At 42.9% G+C, this 22,397-nt stretch overlaps 1 protein-coding gene across 1 annotated transcript in view; it reads right to left on the minus strand.

Moving 5' to 3' along the window:
- Positions 1 to 21,672, minus strand: part of LOC145393781 (type-2 ice-structuring protein-like) — a 260,566-nt gene extending 238,894 nt beyond the window's left edge. Inside the window, exon 1 of the mRNA XM_080267830.1 lies at positions 21,535 to 21,672. Coding sequence (XP_080123956.1) covers positions 21,535 to 21,669 — 135 coding nt within the window. The 5' untranslated portion in view covers positions 21,670 to 21,672. The remainder of the gene's footprint in view (positions 1 to 21,534) is intronic.
- Between the last annotated feature and the right edge of the window lie 725 nt (positions 21,673 to 22,397).

Below are 22,397 nucleotides of genomic sequence, written 5' to 3' on the forward strand. Positions count from 1 at the left end.
GATAAAGGGGGGCTATAGAGAGAGAGAGAGAGAGAGAGAGAGAGAGAGATGAAGGGGGGCTATAGAGAGAGAGAGAGAGAGAGATGAAGGGGGGATATAGAGGAAGAGAGAGAGAGAGAGAGAGAGAGATAAAGGGGGGCTATAGAGAGAGAGAGAGAGAGAGATAAAGGGGGGCTATAGAGAGAGAGAGAGAGAGAGAGAGAGATGAAGGGGGGATATAGACGAAGAGAGAGAGAGAGAGAGAGAGAGAGAGAGATACAGGGGGGTTATAGAGAGAGAGAGAGAGAGAGAGAGAGAGAGAGAGAGAGAGAGAGGGGCTAGAGAGAGAGAGAGAGAGAGAGGGGCTAGAGAGAGAGAGAGAGAGAGAAAAAAAAATTAGGAAAAAATAGGAAAAAAAAAAATATATATATATATATATATATATAGATAGATAGATAGATAGATATATTTGGGGATGGCACACACACACGGAGGGCAATAAACAGTTATGAGAGCATGGAAAAACAACTAACAGGGATCGTCCCTGCGAAATGATCGTATATGGTGCAGCGATTGGTCCTTTGGACATATATAACATCACCTGTGTAGTGACGCTCGTATTGAAAGTTGTTGCGTGAGGGTGGATAATATCTTTTTTTTTTTTACAGCACAGAACCTAAAGACATTGAACTTTTGTGAGAATTATTACTGCCAAGCTACATTAGTCAAGATGGAAAGGAAGAGATTGTCAGCTGAGGAGTGGCAGAAGGTTCTGTTTGAGGAGGAGACGACTAGCGAGGAGGATGAGGAGATAAGCGGTGCCTCAAGTGAGGAGGACTGGGTTGACATAGATGATCCAACCCCTGAGGCGTCTGAAACACCACGCCTGACAAGACGGGAGCGGACACCAACACCACCGGTGTCCCATGGTTCAACCCAGCCGTTGTCCCCACTTGAAGAAGAGGCATCGCCTCCTATCGGACCAGTGGGACCAAGAGCGACCGCTGTCTCTCCTCCTTTTGCCTCCAGGTACCCCTTTGCCGGCCTAACGTCCCCGTCAGGGCCGAGTTACATGACACTGGCACCTGCACGTCGTGCACTTTCGGCACTGGAACTGGTGCAGGATGCGACTGTGTCATCCTCCCCTGGCCGGGCCCCAAGAGGAGAACCCCGCACCGACCCCGAAGAGGAGAGAGTGTCGTCGTCCTCTCCATCACCGACACCTTCCCCGCCACGAAGACGCCGCGGTCCTCAGCGTGGCCATGGAGGCCAGCCAAGGGGTCGCCGAGGAGGCACAAGGGTGTCGGAACCCCGACCCACTGCGACCCGTGTGACTGGTGTTGACGCACGTGACGAGGGGTGGAGCAGTGGCCCATTCACGCCAGCAAATGGGCCCTTTACCGGATCCCCTGGGATGAAGGTTGAGACGCCAACAACTCCTCTGCAGTTTTTCCAACTATTCTTCACCAGGGAGTTGTTGGCGTACTTAACCCGCGAGACAAACAACTACGCAGCATTCTTGGGGACTGGTTTGGACTCATGGTTTATCTGTAGTGAAGAGATGATGGCCAGGTTCCTGGGGATCTACTTACTCATGGGGGTAGTTACAATGCCGACCATCAGGCATTACTGGCATCGGTCCAGGGTGCACAACTACCCCATGTTTTCGCAAGTGATGAGTGGAAGGCAGTTTCGGGCCATCTTGAAACACTTCCACACGTTCAACTCGCTTGCCATCCCCGGGGACAGTCAAGACCGGCTCATCAGGGTTCGCACGGTACTCGAGTACCTCCTTCAGCGGTTCAGGAACACCTACTAGCCCGAAGAAAATCTCAGCCTGGATGAGGGATCATTGGCTTGGAAGGGGAGGCTCAGCTTCCGCGTCTACAACCCAATGAAGCCTGCCAAGTATGCCATCAAATTTTACATCCTGGCTGAGGCTTGTTCGGGCTACATCTTCAACTTTGACGTGTATACGGGGCAGAGGAAGACCTTGGAGCAGACGGTCATGGGCCTCGTAGAGCCGCTGAAGGATCAGGGATACAAAGTTTACATGGACAATTATTACAACTCTGTATCCCTGTGCAAACTCCTCTTCACTGCAGGAACCTACGTGTGTGGGACCCTACGCCTGGCTAGAGGAGCACCGAAGCAGCTGCAGGACATCGCACGGGGCAGGGATCTACCGGCGCCGGGCATCACATGGATGAGCAAGGATAATGTGATGGTGCTGCTGTGGAAGGACAAGCGCATCGTCAACATGATCTCCACCTTCCACAGCGAAGACACCATCCCAAAGCGGGTTCGAGGGAAGACCAGGGCACGTGACGGGACGACCAGATACGTCCAGAAGACCATCAACAAGCCCGTCGTGGTGGTTGACTACAATCGCCATATGGGTGGGGTAGACCACTTTGACCAAATGGTCCAAGATTACCCTATGCAACGCCGGACCGTCAAGTGGACAAAGAAGGTTACGTTCTACCTCATCCAGATGGCGTTGTTTAATGCCTTCGCCCTGTACAAAAAGACCGTACGGAGGCAGGTCACTCTGCTGGAGTTTCTCGAAGAAATAATCGACAAGCTCCTTTTCTTCGACGAAGCAGAGTGGCCTCCGTCAGGGCATGTCATCCACCACGCCCCTGATCTTCCAACCCAACGGCCAGGAGGACTCCCAGCACCTGATGCAGCAACCACAGAGCTGCCCACACCAATGGCTCCTGCGCCACCAAGAGGGGACGAGGACCAGCCAGGAGCACCAACTGCAGGAGGAGTCCCAGCACAGGAGCCACCACCACCATCAGTTCAGGAACCAGTGCAGGTGGAGAGGGAGCCATCACCACTTCCTGGTCCGTCGGGAGAACCCGCTGTCGCTGTGATGCCCGGGCCTGCAGCTGCACCTCCAGGAGAAGAGGACCAGGGACACCCAGGAATCCAGCCCAGCAGGCGACGTCGCTTTGTCAACCATAGGATGCGGCTGGACAACACACTGGGGCACCGTCGGGAGAGGATCCCTGGCAGGAGAAGGCTGCGGTGCACCCTGTGTTCCCTGGGCAAGATGAGGAGGGACACAAGTCACATGTGTCCTGTTTGTGATGTGCCACTTTGTGTAGGTGATTGCTTTGAACGGTTCCATACCGTGCAAAGTATTCCCTAGTGGAGTGTACACACACACAGACACACACACACACACACACACACACACACACACACACACACACACACACACACACACACACACACACACACACACACACACACACCAACACACACACACTTACACACACCAACACACACACACTTACACACACACACACACACACACACACACACACTCACACACACACTAACATACCTACACACTCACACACACTCACACACACACTCACACACACACTCACCGACACTCACACACACACACTAACACATACACTCAAACACTCACACATACACACACACACACACTCACACACTCACACTACATAACTCCTCATCTTCAAATCCCTGGTCAAAGTGGATCAACACCCCTGGAGGAAGTGAGTTCTTCAAATTTGTTTTATATATATGATAATCTATTACCATAACCTCTCCAATTTCCAGAGAAATAACCATTTCCTCCAACAGATTACACATATGAAAGAAAGTAATTCTCCACAGCAGTAAAATTAGAAGTAATGTTTATGTGTAGTAGGTTATAACCATAGGAAAACACCCATGGAAGATGTTATAGTATGTACAGATAGTGTGAAAAACAATTGGTAGCATAGTCTTCTAGCAAGTGTACAAGGAAATTACAGTGTGTGTAAAAGTTGTTAGCGATCGGAAGAGTAACCTTACTTTGTCTGCCAATTACTCGAAAAATATGAGACTTTCAGATTTCCTGTTACAACCATCATCAATACCACAAAAATAAACGTATGATCCATACCGGAATCTAAGCATTGGGAAGCTTTTTTGGGGGAAAAGGGGAGGGAAATGTTTTTTTTCACTCGCGGTTGTTATCAGTGAAAAGCGCTCGGAGTAATCACCTAACTTTGTCGGCCAATTACTCGAAAACTGTTTGACTTATCGATGTTCATGAGGCCAGTCAGCTCAGACGTGCTAGAGACCTGTGGTAGTGTTGTGCTAGTGTGCTTTAGTGATCTGTGATAGTGGTTGTGTTAGTGTGTTGTAGTGATCAGCGATAGTGCTGTGCTAGTGATCCGTGAGTGAGTGTGTTGTGGTGACCCGTAGTGACCCGTGATAGTGTGTGCTACCTTGTGTGAACTAGTGCGTAATGGCTTCCTCGGCAGAGAGCTGTGTCCCCACTGCAGGTACTGAAAAGGACTACCTTGAATTAAAGGAGGAACTTCTCGAACTGAAGCGGGAGGTACAAATTCTCAGGCAGGAGAAGGCACAAATGAGGGAATTGTTGGAGGAGATGTTGGAGGAGAAAGAGAAAAAGGCTGAAGGTTGGACACTTGTTAACAAGGGTGCAACGAAGTTCACTCTTAAAAAGCAAACGGAAATTAAGACAACTAATACATTCGACACACTACGGGACGAATGTGAAGGGGAAGGCAGAGAGGGAAGTAGAGGAGAAGGACGGTGAGAGAACTTCCAGTTCAGGTAAGTATAAACAGCACGAGAAAGGTAAGAAAATGTTGTTGTTGTTGGAGACTCCCAGGTGAGATATCTGAACAGGGCCATGTATACTCCACTCGCTAAACATGTGTGTCTTCCAGGGGCCAGGGTGGCTAATGTGGTAGATAAAATTTCAAATATCGTAAAGGAAAGTGGTGACAAACCCACTGTGTGCCTCAGTGTAGGAGGCAATGATATTAGTAGCCGTAAGAGTGAGGTACTGTGGAAAAGGTACAAGTTGATGTTAGAAAAGGTTAGGGAGAGGGGAGGAACCCCTGTAGTGCTTGGTGTTTTACCAAGGTGGCGGGTTGGAAGGGAATGGTTGAGCAGGGCAATAGGGTTTAATTGCCGCCTTGAAAGGTATTGCAAAGATAATACAATACCTTTCATAGACAGATGGGACCGGTTTTATGGACGAAGTGCCTTGTATAGTAGGGATGGGACTCATCTTAGCAGGCAAGGAGTTACTGTTTTAGCTGGAATGATAGATAGGGAGTTGGAGGGATTTTTTCGAGATTGAGAAGTAGGTGTACAGGAAGATGCAGCAACTACAGTCAGAAATCATTATTACCATGTTTGGATAGATGCATCGATACTTGCAAAATTAAGAACAAAAGTTCAACCAATAGTGTAGATACATCCACTCAGGCACCTCAAATTGAGCAGGCGATGATAGATGATAGAACAAGCGATGATAGAAGGGCGATAAGCGATAGTACAAAAAATTGTTATATTAGTAAAGTAAAGAGTTTCCCAGTTAGTAATAAAATAAATAACAGTAAATGCCAAGGTAAAGGCATAACTACTCGTAATAATCTGAAAGTGTACTACACAAACAGCCGGAGTTTACGTAATAAAATGGATGAACTGAGGGCTTTAATTTGTACAGAGAAAATAGACATTGCCGTTATTAGTGAAACTTGGATGAATACAGACACTCGAGAATTTTTAGCAGAATATCAGATAAAAGGCTATAATATTTTTGTGTCAAACCGTCAGGGAAGAAAGGGGGGAGGGGTAGCTATTTATGTAAAGGATTCACTGAACTGTTACAATAAAGCAGACATTAAAGTAAATAGGGACACAGAAAGTGTCTGGGTTGAAATTAGTAACAATAGGGAGAAATTAGTCTTAGGAGCAATTTACAGATCTCCAAAATTAAGTAGGGCTGATAGTAAATACCTCTGGGAGGAAATTAGGAAAGCATCACAGTCCAGCTTAGTAATAATTGTTGGGGACCTTAATCTGCCAAGGATAGATTGGAGAAATCAGACAGGAGATGCAGAGTCAGAGGAATTTCTAGAGGTAGTACAGGATAATTTCCTTTATCAGTATATCAGGGAGCCCACCAGAGGTAATAATATACTAGATTTGGTTTTAGCTAATAAAGAAAATATCATTAGCGATATAGAGGTTGGTGGACGACTTGGTAATAGCGATCATGAAGAAATTAAGTTCAAATTTATTTGGGATGTCTGTTCCACTGAAAATACCTCCACCGTTCCTAATTTTCGTCTAGGAGATTTCGATGGCTTAAGAGCTTATTTTCGAACGGTATTCCACAGGGAGATTAGCTATTTGAGGGAATGTCAGGTTAGTGGGGATCCCCAGGTCATAGTTCAGGCGCAGGAAGCACGTGGGACGTCCGTCAGGTGTCTGTGAGGGGGAGGTGGTAGATAGGAATGTAGTCCAGGTGACGGAAATTAACTCAGCTCCAGTACCAAACAGACGTTCGACCAGTGAGAAGTATAACGAGTTAATAAATATAATATACGGAGGCCAAGATAGATATATTCCTTCAAACCGTTTAGAACTAACAATTCAGAACCAAGATGGTTAAACAACAGATTAAAATCTCTCATAGGCCAAAGGAAAGGAATATATAGAAAAATAAAACGTGGAGAGGAACACTTACGTAACCGGTACACAATTTTAAATAGAGAAGTAAAGAGGGAGATAAGAAAAGCAAAGAGAAGTTATGAAATTAAGGTTGCAAGTGAATCAAAAGTAAACCCCAAGGGTTTTTATCAAATGTACCGAACGAAAAATAAAGATAGGATAGGACCACTCAGAACAGAATCAGGTGACATTACCAGTGAAGATAAAGAAATGTGCTCCATCCTAAATAATTATTTCATATCAGTATTCACCAAGGAAAATCTAAGCCTGGTCCCTCAAGCAGCAAATATTTACCATGAGAATACGGAAAATATTCTTAGTAAAATAACCATTAGTAAGGAGGACGTATTGAAAGAAATTAACAAGTTAAAACCTCAAAAATCGCCAGGTCCGGACGATATATATGCAAAAATTATAAAAGAAACCAAAGAAGAATTATGTCAGCCACTTTTAACGTTATTTAATGACTCTTTAAGTTCAGGAGAAGTTCCAGAGGCGTGGAAAACCGCAAACGTAGTGCCCATCTTTAAAAAGGGTGATAAATCAGCTGTGAATTATCGTCCGATAAGTCTAACGTCAATAGTAGGAAAAATGTTAGAGTCAATTTTGGCAAATAAGATTAGAGAACACTTAGAAAGATTTAATCTTATAAACGAAAGTCAGCACGGATTCAGGCAAGGACGATCCTGCCTCACAAATTTGTTGTCATTCTACTCGGAGGTCTATGAGGCAGTAGATAGCGATAAAGCTTACGATGTTATTTATCTGGACTTTAGTAAAGCTTTTGATAGAGTCCCACACGAAAGGTTAGTTAGAAAGGTTCGAGCACACGGTATAGACGGCGATATCTTAAAATGGATAGAATCCTGGCTGAAAGGACGAAAGCAGAGAGTATTAATAAATGGAACTAAGTCGGACTGGGGATTAGTAACTAGCGGTGTACCACAGGGTTCAGTACTGTCCCTTATTATTTATCATATATATAAATGATCTAGACTTAGGAGTCAATAGCAGAATCAGCAAATTTGCCGACGATACAAAAATAGGGCGTATCATTAACTCGACTGACGATTGCCATTACTTACAAAAAGACCTCGATACATTGTCCAAATGGTCTAAAACTTGGCAAATGGAATTTAACGTTGAAAAATGTAAAGTACTTAACGTAGGCAAGACCATTGGAGATACTAAATACAGCTTAGATAACAAAGAAATTAGCAAATCGGAATGCGAGAGAGATCTAGGAGTTATGATTAGTAACGACCTTAAACCTAGGCAACAGTGCATTAATGCGAGAAATAAAGCAAATAGGGTCCTAGGATTTATTTCGAGAAGCGTGAGCAATAGATCATCTAAAGTAATACTGAAACTTTATCTAGCATTAGTAAGGCCACATTTAGACTACGCAGTACAATTTTGGTGTCCTTACTATAGAATGGATATTAATTCGTTAGAAAATGTACAGAGAAGAATGACTAAAATGATACATGACGTCCGGAACCTGTCATATGAAGACAGACTGAAAAGACTAAGTCTGCATTCGCTAGAGAGGCGTAGAGTAAGGGGAGACTTAATTGAGGTTTTTAAGTGGATGAATGGTATAAATAAGGGAGATATTAGCAAGGTACTTAAAGTGAGCATACAGGATAGAACTAGAAATAATGGTTTCAAACTAGAAAATTCCGTTTCAGAAAGGAAATCGGTAGAAATTGGTTTGGTAATAGAGTAGTAGACGAATGGAATAAGCTACCTAGTAAAGTAGTTGCTGCCTCTTCCATTGAGAGTTTCAAGCATAGGCTAGATAAGCATATGACAAATAAGGGGTGGATATAGAATAAAGAAAATATTATAACCAATACTAACTAAAAAATAAATTTTCTTTTCAGGTTACACTATGATTGTCTCTATTCTCCTTTCACACTTTCCTGTAAAATGTCCACGCCAGTTTTTCTATACGGCGTGGTGTTCTTTCTGACTTTTTCCTGCCGGCTTCGGCTGGAGGGTTTGGAGGGCGGGGGAGAGCCTTCTTCTTTGCTATCCTTATCTCATTCTAGTAGTTCAGTTACTCTTCTAGGAGCTGCCTAGCATGGGCCAACCGGCCTACTGCAGTTATCCTCTCTTCTTATGTTCTTATGTTCTTATGTATACCACTAAATTCTACGTATGATCAATACCAAAATGTAAGCATTATGTTACGTGTTGTTCGATAAAAGACGGTGGAAATGAGTGTCTCTTCCCGGCTGTTACCATTGAGAAAGGCTCGTAGTAATACTCTCATTTTCTCTGCCAATTACTCGGAAACTATTGGACGTATCGATTTCACGTTTGAACCATGATGAAGAGCAGGAAATTCTATATATGTACAATACATAAATATGTAATATTACTCATAATAATTCGTGTTTACGTAGACGGGAACATTGCGTACGCCATGCGCGCATAACGAAAGTCAATAACGCACGGAGTGCCTTGTACTTTTTTTCGAGTTACTCGAGAACTATGAGGCGTATGGGGTTTTCCCGTCACAGTGGGAAAGCTGGATAATGGGGGCATATTACTATGTAATAAAAACGTTAGGTCCCTGGGAAAACTTAGCTCTCAGAGGTCAGTGAAAATTTTTCGAAAATGGCTCTCAGTTTTTGACCATTTTCTCGAAAAGTATACATCGTATCTAAACCAGATTGGTTTCGTTAGAAAGCTGATGAAATTCTCTATAAAAAATTATTAGATCATTTTCCTGTAGGATGGAAAACATTCAAACGGCGATGTTGGGAACTCAAAAATGTTTACTCGACATGCCTTCCATGGCTCATAACTTTCTGTGCTGTTGTTTTCCTGTGTTCTGGTCATGTTTATCAGATAAAACAAACATCCATGCATACATCGAAATAGGTTTCATGAGAATACATTGATTTTTTGGGGGCGAAAATAAGGCAAGAATGTGTTTCATTCGCTCAATTTGCCCGCGCGCACGCTCACCGGCCGGGCGGCTTCGTAGTGAAAATTCCGGGATCAGAAAACTTATTGAAACTTACCGTGCGCGAAAGATTTAGTTACTCAAGGAATGCTGGCTGTCGGAGGAAGATGACGTCAACCTGCTGGAGTATGTGATGAATTTCAAAGAACGGCTGTCCACTGCTTTACAGCTGGCGAGAGAGAATTTAGGAGCTGCTCAGGAGAAGATGAAGACTTGGTATGATAAGAAGTCCAGGTTACGCCACTTTCAGCCAGGAGATCAGGTTTTGATTCTGCTACCAGTTCATGGACAACCTCTTCAAGCCAAGTTTAGTGGTCCTTATTTCGTGGAGAAGAAACTCAGTGATGTCAACTATGTCATCGCCACACCACATCGTAGAAAGAGCAAGCAACTTTGTCACATCAACATGCTAAAGTTATATCACAGGCGGGACGAAAATAATCCAGTCTCCACTGTAGCTGTTCCACCCGAGTCTGCAAGTGAAGCTCTCCCATGCAGCATGAGCCTGAGTGATAGTCTGGGGAAGAATCCTGATATCATGAATGATCTCCAGACTAAGCTTTCTCATCTACCTCCCAAGGAAAGGCAGGAGTTTTCGGCATTACTGCAGGAGTACCCGCAAGTGTTCCGTGCTACTCCAGGAAGAACCACTGTGTTGATGCATGATGTCGATGTTGGAGACGCAAAGCCAATTAAATTGCCTCCTTACCGTGTGAACCCAGTGAAAGTTCCTCTCATCCAGAAGGAGCTTGGCTACCTGTTGGACCACAAGATGATTGAGCCCTGTCAGAGCGAGTGGAGTTCTCCTGTCACTCTGGTCCCTAAGCCAGGTGGGTCACAGCGGCTTTGCATTGACTACAGACGTGTTAATCAGATAACCAAAACAGACACTTACCCTCTCCCTCGCTTGGAAGATTGCATGGACAAGATCGGAAAGGCTAGGTATATAAGCAAGTTTGATTTGTTAAAGGGATACTGGCAAGTACCTATGACTGAACGTGCTAAGGAGATCTCATGTTTTGTAACATTAGGAAAGACATTTGCATGTTCTGTAATGCCATGTACAGATTGTTTTAGAGTAATAAGAAATTTCCTTTGTAAATTTCTTTTTCTTTGTGGGGAGGTGTTACATAGCCTATGATTTCATCATCCTTTGTGTAATTTTAACGCACAGTTGCTGCATGTTTGATCACGAGCGTGTTCTGCCTCAGTTCCCCCCTTCTACCGTTATAGTAGAGTAAGTCGTTCTTTATGTTGAACCTGTGGGATTGTCAACTCTTTGTCCCCATGGCTTCATTTGTGCGTCCTTCTTACAAGTTGTATCAAGCTCTGCTGGCCCCTATATAATGAGCTCAGTCTCTGCATCATTGCCACTTAGATCTGCTCCTCATTTTGTTCACATCTCTGTCCTCCCCTGTACAGATATTATTATTGTGAGTGCTCAAGAAATCTCCAAACATCTAGCAGCCGTGTGTAATTTGAGTATAACTGTCGTATTTTTTCTTGTACTGTATAGCATAGGGTTGATTCGTGGGCCTAGTGGGGTCTTTGTGATTAGTGTAGGGTTTTATATCAGTCATTTTTGATAATAGTTTGTATCTGTGGTAATTTATCTGGCATTCACTGAGTATTATCTGGTATCTCATTTTATCAGGGCTGACTTAGATAAATTTACTCTTGCTAATTTCGTGTTAAATAGAGGCTATTGCAGTTAACCATATATTTAACCTGTTTATTTGCCATTACATTATCCTTATGAGTTCTGAATGTTTTGTTGTTAGTTTGTGCATTAAACTTTAACTTGTAATTTTACCTAACTCTTTTGTTTTGAACCTGGAACTTTACGGGACAGTAGTGATTTTTAGCATTCTCACTTAAAGTGTACATTATCTTTCTCTGTTCCGTAACAATATATATATATATATATATATATATATATATATATATATATATATATATATATATATATATATATATATATATATATATATATATATATATATATATATATTCTTGGAGGCAAACGAGGTTGAAAGTTATGGTATATTATCCTTTATTGTTTTACCTATACACGGTGTCTCTTTGCCGTACAGTTTTTCTGTGATTTTTCTTGAAGTTTCTTTAGGAGTTCCCCAAAGGGCAGCGACGTTTTGGAACTATCTTGTCCCATCTTCAGGCAGAATCTGATGGTTCTATAGTGGGTGGCGCTTTTATACGATTCAGGTGAATTTTGGATGAGACAGGTGGGTGGAGCTGACTGCTTCATTGGCTGAGCTTGTGTGGTGTGTAGATGATGGTAGGATATCAGACTCTTCGACTTGTGTGTTTATTGTAGATTGTTTTGTGATAATGTAGATCGCCCCTAGAATCAAGAGGCAGTGAGGGACTTGTTCTCTGTCGATTATTTTGGTGTTCTCATCCAGGTCCTGTCATGTCAGCTGAGAGTTGTGTAGGGTTCCAGAGTGGTTCTTGATGTCCCCATTATGCAGGTGACAACTGAGGCACCTCGAGAGTCTGGTCTATGTCATTCCAATGTATGAGTGAGGTCCACACTCCTCACTGTTGCAGTCATGCTGGTAAATGAAATGGTCCTCTTGAAGGGCGTCTTGGTCATGGTGGGTCGGTTATGAAGCAGAAGATGGGCTGTTTTCCTTGTTTTGTAGTAGATGATGAGGGCAATGTGTTGTTCCGGGTCTGTAGGGCGTACATTTCTCTATGCAATGCCCTTGATGATCTCCTTCGTCTTGTATCGTGTAGACATGTATTTCTGTAGTATATCTTGATGTGTTCACCGGTTGTGGGTGTACTGGTGTCTTGGTGAGCGTAGTATTTGTCCATGGGTCTCGTAAGTACGTTGGACACGTCAGTGTTACTGTAGACGTTGTTAATGAGGGCTTGAGTCATGCGTACTAGTTCCTGGTGGGCATCTTTCCAAATGGGGCAATGGGAGAGGGCTCTCCTGATGCAGATGCTATTGGTGGAGAGCAGGTAACCTCTGGGACACTTACTGTCTCCATTCAAGCAGTCATTTGTTCGGGGGCTTGCTGAAATCTGTAGTCTTGAATACTACTTTGTGTGCAGTGACGAGTATGTCCAGGAAGGGGAGGCGTCCATCAGTGCCTACACCCAGTCGTCCCAGCTCAGAGCCACGACTTTCTTCACCTTATAGCCTACAATCTGCTCCAGGCGGCCGACCTGGGTGAAGGCATTCCCCCGATTCTAATCGTTAGGGGGGAGGAGGTCCGTCTAGCTGATCTACGAGCATTTTGTTTCATGCTGCCTCCACAACTGGTCCCCTAGACTGGATGTCTTGTGCAGTCCAGTCGGTGAAAGTCGCCAACATCTCCAAGAGCCCCCAAAAGTGCATATGGTCAAGACGAACATCAAGGAAATGTTGATCTTTTTTTTTTTTTTTTTTTACATTGAGGGAGTCGTTCAACAATTTGTTCCCCATAAACAAACTGTGAACCAGGAGTGTTACTTTACAGTGCTGAAGCGTCTGCAGGTAAGCACCAGACACAATGTCCAGAAAAAATGGTGCACCCAGAAAAGGTTCTTGTAACACGACAATGCCCCATCACACTCCACATTGTCAGTTCAGCTGTTATTCGCCAAAAACGACATCATTGTACTCTTATCTCCCCCCCCCCCGTACTCACCAGATCTCTCTCCATGTGATTGTTTTTTTTTTCCTTGTTCGCTTAGATTTAGTTAGAAGATTTTACAACATAGTGGAAATCCAGGAAAAAATCACAGGAGCCTCTGAACAAGGTGACAAAAGATGACGATAGAAAGTGTTTCCAGGAATAATAAAAGGGCTGGGACAAATGTACAGAGTCTTAATTGGTGTACTTTGAAGAAAACTATAATTCATTTCCTCAAAGTTTTTTAAAGAAGTTTTTTTTTTTACACTATCAGCTATTTCGGATATATATATATATATATATATATATATATATATATATATATATATACAAATGTGGGCGATTGTGTGTGTGTATGCGCCAACGCAAGATCGTGCTAGAAAAGTGAGAGAAGAGTTCTGGACAAATGTAGAAGCGTGCATGGAAAAGTTTGCAAGGAATGAGAGAGTGTTTTTGGTCGGTGATATGAATGGTAAAGTTGGGAATGTGAAGGTGGATGGAATAGTTGTTGAGTGGGGTGGGCCTGCTGAGATAGATGAGAATGGGAGTGCGTTAGTGGACATTTGTGCTGGGAGGGGGTTGGTGATAGCCAATACCCTCTTCAGGCATAAAATGATCCACAGGTATACATGGCGAGTGATGAGAAGGGTGGATGGTGAACTGAATGAAAGGAAGGCAATGATTGATTATGTGTGTGTGGATGAAAGGATGCGAAGATGTGTAATGGGGGAGTGGACTTTCTGACCACTACTTGGTGGTGGCCAGAATTAAAATGCAAGTAAGATGGAGGAATAGAAGAAGGGAAAGACGACAGGAAGGAGTAGTTGCAAGGAGAGTGGAAAGGTTACAAGAGGATGAGAAAAAGGCAGAGTATAAGAGAGAAGTGGAGGAACGATTGGGCAAATATGAATTGGAGCAGATGGGAGACGTGGAAGGTGTGTGTAGGATATTTACAGAAGAAATATGTGCAGCATGTGATGAGGTGTGGGGGTGAAGAGAAGACGGAGGGGGGTGCAAGGAACAGCGTGGTGGACTGAAGAGGTGAGATGTTGCACAAAAGAAGAAAGCATACAATGAATGGATGAGAAATAGGGGCGTGGAAGAAGTTGAGAGGTGGAAGAGAGAGTTATATGTAGAGAGAAAGAGAGAGGTGAAAAGATTAGTAAGAGAGAGTAAGAAGAGAGTGGATGAGAAATTTGGAAGAAATTTGAGTGAAAAGTGGAGGGACTGTAAGAAAATGTTCTGGAAAGAGGTGAAAAGAGTAAGACAGGGTGGAAGTGAAGTTAGCAGGGGAGTGAAAGATAAAAATGGTAGATTACTAGTAGAGAAGAGAGAAAAAGTGAGCAGATGGAGAGAACACTTTAAGGAATTGTTGAACATAGGGGATGGAAGTAATGCGAGTATAAGTGGCTGGGGAATGGCTGGGAGAAGGAGGGAGGTGAGAAGACAGGAAGAAATCAGTAGGATAGAAGTTGTGGGAGCAATGAAGAAAGTTAAATCGGGGAAAGCCCCAGGAATTGATGGAGTGTGTGGTGAAATGCTGAAGTATGGGGGAGAGATAGTTGTAGAATGGATGTGGAAGATGTGCAGATTGGCCTGGGAGGAAGGTAGAGTCCCGGAGGATTGGAAGTCAGGTATAATTATTCCCTTGTACAAAGGAAAAGGGGAAAAAGAAGTGTGTGGTAATCATAGGGGGATATGTCTTCTTAGTATAATAGGAAAAGTGTATGGTAGGATACTTATTGACAGAGTTAGAGAAAGAACAGAGAAATTAGTTGGAGAAGAACAGGAAGGCTTTAGGAAGGGAAGAGGTTGTGTAGATCAGATATTCATTCTTAGATCTTTAGTGGAAAAGTTTCTAGAGAAGGGAAAGAAGTTGTATGCAGCTTTCATGGATTTGGAGAAAGCATATGACAGGGTGGATAGACAAGGATTGTGGAAAGTGTTAAGAATATATGGAGTAGATGGGAAGTTGTTGAATGCTGTGAAGAGTATGTACGATGGTGCGAAGGTTGCAGTGCGTGTGGATGGTGAACTAAGTGATTTTTTCTCTTTGAAAGTTGGGTTGAAACAGGGATGTGTCATGTCTCCATGGTTGTTCAATCTGTACATGGATGGGGTTATAAAAGAGGTACAGGTAGGGTAGTGGATGTTGGAGTGGCCCTGGTGAGAGAGGATAGTGTTTGGAAACTCCCTGTATTGTTGTTTGCAGATGATATTGTGTTGTTGAGTGAAGACGAAGGGGAGCTACAAGGCTTGGTGGATGAGTTTGGGAGAGTGTGTAAGAAACGGAATCTAAAGGTGAATGTAGGGAAGAGTAAAGTGATGGTCTTTGAGAGAGGTGAAGTCAGTGAATGGACAGCGAGGTTGGATGGTGAGGAATTGCAAAATGTGAGTAAGTTTAAGTACTTGGGTAGTGTGATGAGTAAGGATGGAGGTTTGGAGGGTGAAGTGCTGGAAAGGGTACAGCAGGGAAGAAAGGTTGCTGGTTCTTTGAAAGCAGTGATAAGAAACAGGGAAGTGAGCATGGAAGTGAAAAAGTTACTACATGACAGTATTGTGATACCAACTCTAACGTATGGAAGTGAAGCTTGGACGTTGTTGGAAGGACACAAGTCAAGAGTGAGAGCAGTGGAAATGAGTTATTTAAGAGGAGCCTGTGGAGTCACATGGAGAGACAGGCTGACGAATGAGGATATAAAGGAGCATTGTGGTGTGGATGTGGATCTGATAGGAAGCGTTATGAGGAACACACTGAGGTGGTTTGGCCATGTGGAGAGGATGGAGGGTGAAAGACTGACGAAGAAAGTGTATGTGAGTGAGGTGGAGGGGGGAAGAGGAAGGGGAGGCCGAGGATGAGATGGAGGGATGGGCTGGAGAGGTCTAGGAGAGCGCGGGGTGTGAGGTCGGAGCAGGGCAGTAAAATGTCGGGGGACAGGGCGACTTGGAGGCGATTTGTTTGTGGCCACCCCAAACGGGATTGAGGCGTCTGGCAATATATATATATATATATATATATATATATATATATATATATATATATATATATATATATATATATATATATATATATATATATATATATTTACGGAGCCCCTTTTGTACAGTGGTAAAGTGTACGTTTTTGTACGCTGAAGAACGAGGGTTCGCGCCCCACCAGGGTATTAAACTTTGAGAGCATTCTTCCGACCATGTACTGTTTTGTTGGAGATTAGGGATGCTGTGGTTGAACCAGTGTCACATACTATAAAGTATGCTTGCACTCAGTTGGCTTGTGTGGGCTGATTAAACTTGGTTCACAAACTACACACACATCCAAAGCCACACCAACACAACAATAACACTTACAAGCACTCCTCACCCTACATACAATCTCTCCCAGACAGCCTAAGCCACTTGGTAGAGATACATATGCTGTATCGTCCCCACTTCGGTTGGGATAGGCTGGTCCTGCAGTGGACACTCAAATGGCTGACGATATATATATATATATATATATATATATATATATATATATATATATATATATATATATATATATATATATATATATATATATTGGAACCCAGTGTCCCGAGTACTGGACAGAACTGGGATTTTTCAAGTGTTTATAAAGTCGGAAACCCCCAGGTAGGGACCTATGAGCTTCGCGACTATGAGCTGACAGGCGGAGGGCGGTACGCTTAGTACCCTCCCAGTGCAATGCCTCGCCCAGCACCCCTGGCATCCAATGGGTTAATGACTGGCAAACCTATCAGTCTCTTAAACCCACTGGAGTCCAGTCTCCCTAGTACTGGACAGAACTGGGATTTTTCAAGTCTATAAAGTAGGGGACCCCCAGGTAGGGACCTATGAGCTTCGCGACTATGAGCCGACAGGCGGAGGGCGGTACACTTAGTACCCTCCCAGTGCAGTGCCTCACCCAGCACCCCTGGGATCCAATGGGATATATATATATATATATATATATATATATATATATATATATATATATATATATATATATATATATATATATCGGATTGAGCTGGTGAAGGTTTATATCCAAGGGATGTTTGGGGTTTATTGCTCACGTAATGCCACTCAGGGATGAATGTGGATGGTCACGCTCATCTTAAATGTCAGGACCAACTTGCCTAGTCCCGGACTCCTACTCTTCTCATGGGGCAATGTAGGATTGGATGATGGATGGACGGATATATATATATATATATATATATATATATATATATATGGGGCAATGTAGGATTGGATGATTATATATATATATATATATATATATATATATATATATATATATATATATATATATATATATATATATATATATCAGTCCATCCATCATCCAATCCTACATTGCCCCATGAGAAGAGTAGGAGTCCGGAGCTAGGCAAGTTGGTCCTGACATTTAAGATGAGCGTGACCATCCACATTCATCCCTGAGTGGCATTACGTGAGCAATAAACCCCAAACATCCCTTGGATATAAACCTTCACCAGCTCAATCCGATTGGAGTGCCGTAATTACCCTCTAAACCACGAGGCGCCAAAATTTGGTTGTATGGTTACCACCCTGCGTAGTAAATGGTTTCCTGGTGTACAGGAAACCATTTTGCTTATCGCTCAGTGTAGAGTCACCCACAGGCAGAAGTAAGAGGAATGAAGGAAAGAGAGAAGAGGGAGTGTAAAGTCACCTGTAGGCAGAAGGACGAGGAGAAAATGAAAGAAAGAAAGATAGAAGAGGATGGAAGGAAAGAAGGATGGAGTAAAGGAAAGGGCAGACACCCGAGAGCAGCACTACATCGAGTGAGTAGATGGCGAACCTCTGTGGATGAAGCCTCTGTAGTACAGTGGTAGAGTGTGCATCTCGCATGCTGGTGGACGTGGGTTCGCCTCTCACTAGAGTTGTAAAAATTTTGGCAAGCATTCACCGGGCCACTTACTGCTTTGGTGGACATAAGGGTTGCTGTGGTTGAACCAGTGTCGCATACTAGTATGCTTGCACCAAGTCAGCTTAAAGCGGGCTGCTTACATTTGGTTCACAGACTACATACACATCCAAAGTCACTCCAACATTACAATCACATTCACAAACACTTCTCATCCTACATACTGTCTCTACCAGACAGCCTAAACCACTGGTTAGAGATACATTGGCTTTATCGTCCCTGCTTCAGTAGGGAATGGCCAGTCCTGCAGTGGACACTTAATGGCTGATGATGATGATATAAATATATAGATAGATATAGATAAATACAAGTGCTTGTGGGCCTTTCTGGCCCCTCACACTTGCTCCTGTGGAGGGCTCTCGCATTTGTACTCGTTTCCTCGTGCTTCTCACTCGTTTCCTCGCGCCTTGCACGCGCGTTGTGATCATTTCAGGTAGTCCGAGTCACATTTATGTGCTGTTCTAGTCTAATGTTGTCAGCTGGATTTTTTGCAGCTAACCAATTTATCATGTTATTTGCAGCTTTAGGAATGGAACCCAAGTTGTCCGAAATACACCCACCCACACACAGCTACTGATATAGTATATTTTAGTTGTAGCTATGGGCAAAAAAATTCTACGAAAATCCTGTCGGGCGCTGGGAGCGGCGTTTTTTGGTCAAAATGTGATCACTCATTAAATATAGTAAAAGTTTTTCAATCGTGATGGGACCAAGTTTTTTCACATCAGCGAATTTTTTTGCGATTTTTGTGCCAATTTTGTGCGATTTGACTGCGTAGTTTTGGTTGCCCAAAATACACACACACACACACATACACATACACACACACACAGACACTCACACACACACACAAGGCTAGTGCTATAGTATATTAGATATAGATAGATAGATAGATATGTAGATATATACTCTCTCTCTCTCTCTCTCTCTCTACAGTATATATATATATATATATATATGCTGTAACTTCCTAGACCAGGACTCCTCATTCACTTTGATTGAAGGTACACTCACATTAACCTTCTATGCAGAAGTCCATAAAAAACTGTATGATTACTATAATGAAACATCCCAGGATACAATTACTTTTACTGGTAGTACTTTAAAATAATCGGAAAATGCCTAAACGATTCAAGAAATTACTCCCCAGATTTGTAATTAAACTGATTTTAAATCTGATGCAGTCTTTTAGTGTCAGTACCAGTAACAATATTATACGAATAAATAATATGCAAATACAGTACGTTCACTGTAGTACCACCCTCTACACACCATCGGAAGTGACAAATTTTTTATGGCGCATATCTTGACCTTCTTACCCTCACGACAGCAACCACGTTCACTTTAGCACAACCACCACTTAACCACCAAACCGTTCGCTGGTTACCAGACTAACACTTTTCAATAATCCTGTCGACCCACCATTTGAAAGAGCTAGTGACAACAAACTGAAGGCACTTGCAGTAACACATACTTAATATGGTGTTCAGACGACTGTGACTTATATTCTCGAATTACCAATATTAAATCCTGATGATAACAATGATAGCATGCCATTTAGTAAGCAAGACGTTAGTTTGAACTATTTTAAGCCACTGGGAAAATCAATAGCTTCTCTTATGGTCAGCTGTGTCACTCCTCTGCTTTGTAAACCTAAACTCCGCAGGTACGTTTTCTCTAACGTATCATAAAAGGAAATATTTAAATAATACATACATTTTAAGAGAGCATTGCAGTTGCCAAGCTCATTTTAAGTAGACATCTTCATGAAATCTCAATTGTTTGAGAAAATCTTGGAAGAAAGTAATTCAGAATTCCTAATTTTTAGTTGCTCTTTTCACCTGATTGAAATACTGGACAGTGAAGAAAGTCACTAGGGTCTACACTAAAGCTTGTCATTGCCCGGACTGAAGACCACAGTCTATCCTTTGAGTAACACTTCCCTAGATTTTGACCTTCCATTACCGTGAGATGCGTACCCCTCGAGGGAATGGCATTCCAGGAGAGGATTAGGTCTCTCTAAAAGGTCTGTCACCTAAGTGAGGCTGAACCCGAGAGGGCACACACTCCCGAAAGGGGATATTCACAGGAGGAGAGGCAGAGCAGGTAACATGAACGGAGGGTGGCACTTAAGGAAGGGTGTGCTTATGTGCATGCACGTATCCTGGAAAGGTTAGACTAAGACTGAACATTTTAATTTTTATATTAATATATATTATATATTTATGGGGCTAGGATTTGAGTCAAGTAGGTGTGACAGGAGTTGTGCAACAGGAGTGGATAAATATAGCTGACGAAGGTTGAGAAACCCCGTTACAGTGGCTTCTCGATTTACTGAAGTAAACTTCTACATGTCTTACTGGAGGGGTAACCTCTCTGTTACTGTCTCGACCCGAGAGGTGAGAGTGAAAGCAGGATCTCTGGGCGATTATGTGGTGATCACATTTCGCTAACATTTTACTACAGTAACCTGCAAATACCCTGATCTAGTCACAACAAGCTATACACTAAGACATATTCTTCATTATACAACTAACTATACAGTAAGATATACACATTACATATTTGCACATTGTCAGGTCACATAGTTCAAAAACTATTGCTGGAGACGTGCGTATGTTCGAGCAGATGATAAGTTTTCATTGACCTCAGACAATTTTATTCGGGAAAGAAACCCCTGTCTCTATATTTCTTTACATAAAACATTTTAAAATTCTCTTGCAACGAAGCTTTTCAGATCATATTGTTGGTCTGCCACGTTTTGTATACAAATATCATTCTGTCATTATTGCTCCATCAGGAGCAGAGGGATCAAAGGGCTAGGCTTCTTTGCCCAACATTTACGAGCACCTGTTGCTTTTCTTTGAGTGTATAATGTAAGCGGACACCAACCAGCCTTGGATGTATTCCCTAATGGGCTATGTAAGGTTGGAGTGTTTTAACTCACCCGACCAACAGGCGCCCGTTTAAGTATATGGTTACCATCGAACTTGGATCATTATTCTTTGTACTACAAGAAAACACTTCTTTTTTCAGTAAGGGGCCATATAGAGAGGATGGAGAGTAAGGGACTAAATAGGAGAACGTACGTGAGTGTGGTGGAGAGGGGGAGAGGGAAGGGGAAACCAAGGATGAGGCGGAGGGATAAAGAGGTATATGAGAGAGGGGAGTGTAAGTTGGAGAGAGGATAGCGAAATGGCATGGGACAGGGCCAAATGGAGGCAGTTTGTTTGTGCCCACCCCTTACGGAATTAAGGCGACTAGCTATAGGCAGATTGACTGAGTATTACCTAAAGTTTCACAACATCAGGTGAGTGAATGGCAGGCTCCCCTCCTATCTATGGCTGCTAAGACTTCTTTTAGCTGAACAAAACCTGGTGCTAGCCTGAATAAGGCAGAGTGCAGTAACCATTTCGCAAGGATTGAACAGATGGACTTGAATTTGTCTATGAATCCGTACATACCTGAGTGCAATTCTCTGAGAGGGGAGTGAAGCCGGGATAGTACTGATTGATTCCTTGTTGTGATGGATCAGATCCTGAGCCTTCACACAACGCGCCAGTGACCACCATCACCATCACCACAAGCATCTTCATCATCGTCATCATCATCTGTTGGGTGAGAAAGGTGTCAATATAATCGTCCTGTAGTGATAATGGGAAGCCAAGTAGGAATACTCTACACCCGTAACCAAAGTCACTATCATCATCAGCTGCAGCAGCATTATCATCTTTTTGGAATAAGAGGGTTAAATATAATCGTCAGACAGGAAGACTGGGGCGGTAGGTTACCATATTACCATACACTCATCATTATCATCATCATCATCAGCTTCAGCATCATCATCATCACTGGGAAGACACCGAATCCCACCATGAAGTTGGTATGATTAAAACTTTGGTACCATTTCTTTGTCTTTAAAAGCATAGAGTTCATCTATCACTCTGAAATTTTACTTGCCAGTAGCAGAGGCCATGACGATTAAACCCGAGCCGAGTCGAACCAGTTCAAGCGAGTCAAACACAATCGACGACTTCTGTTTAAACCTGCTGAGTGACATATGGTACAAAGGTAAGCAAGACTTTTATTACTGACTGAAAGCTTTTTTTTGCTTTATAAAAGCAAAACCAAAAAAGGTGGCACTGAAGCTAAAGCGTACGTATTCGATTTCTCGGTGACTGGCGTTTTTTAACTAATCTTAATTCTCGAAAATGTATACTTGGGACCACTCCCGTGAGGACCACTTACAGTTGTTAATCATATCTCACGCCAAGGTTTCAATTCCGAAGCATGATGTAGACTAGTGAAAAAGATTCGCAGCATTACT

Source organism: Coenobita brevimanus, chromosome 25 (assembly GCF_032717465.1).
Source record: "Coenobita brevimanus isolate Jiangsu-jjx chromosome 25, ASM3271746v2, whole genome shotgun sequence".
In the NCBI taxonomy this organism is placed as follows: domain Eukaryota; kingdom Metazoa; phylum Arthropoda; class Malacostraca; order Decapoda; family Coenobitidae; genus Coenobita; species Coenobita brevimanus.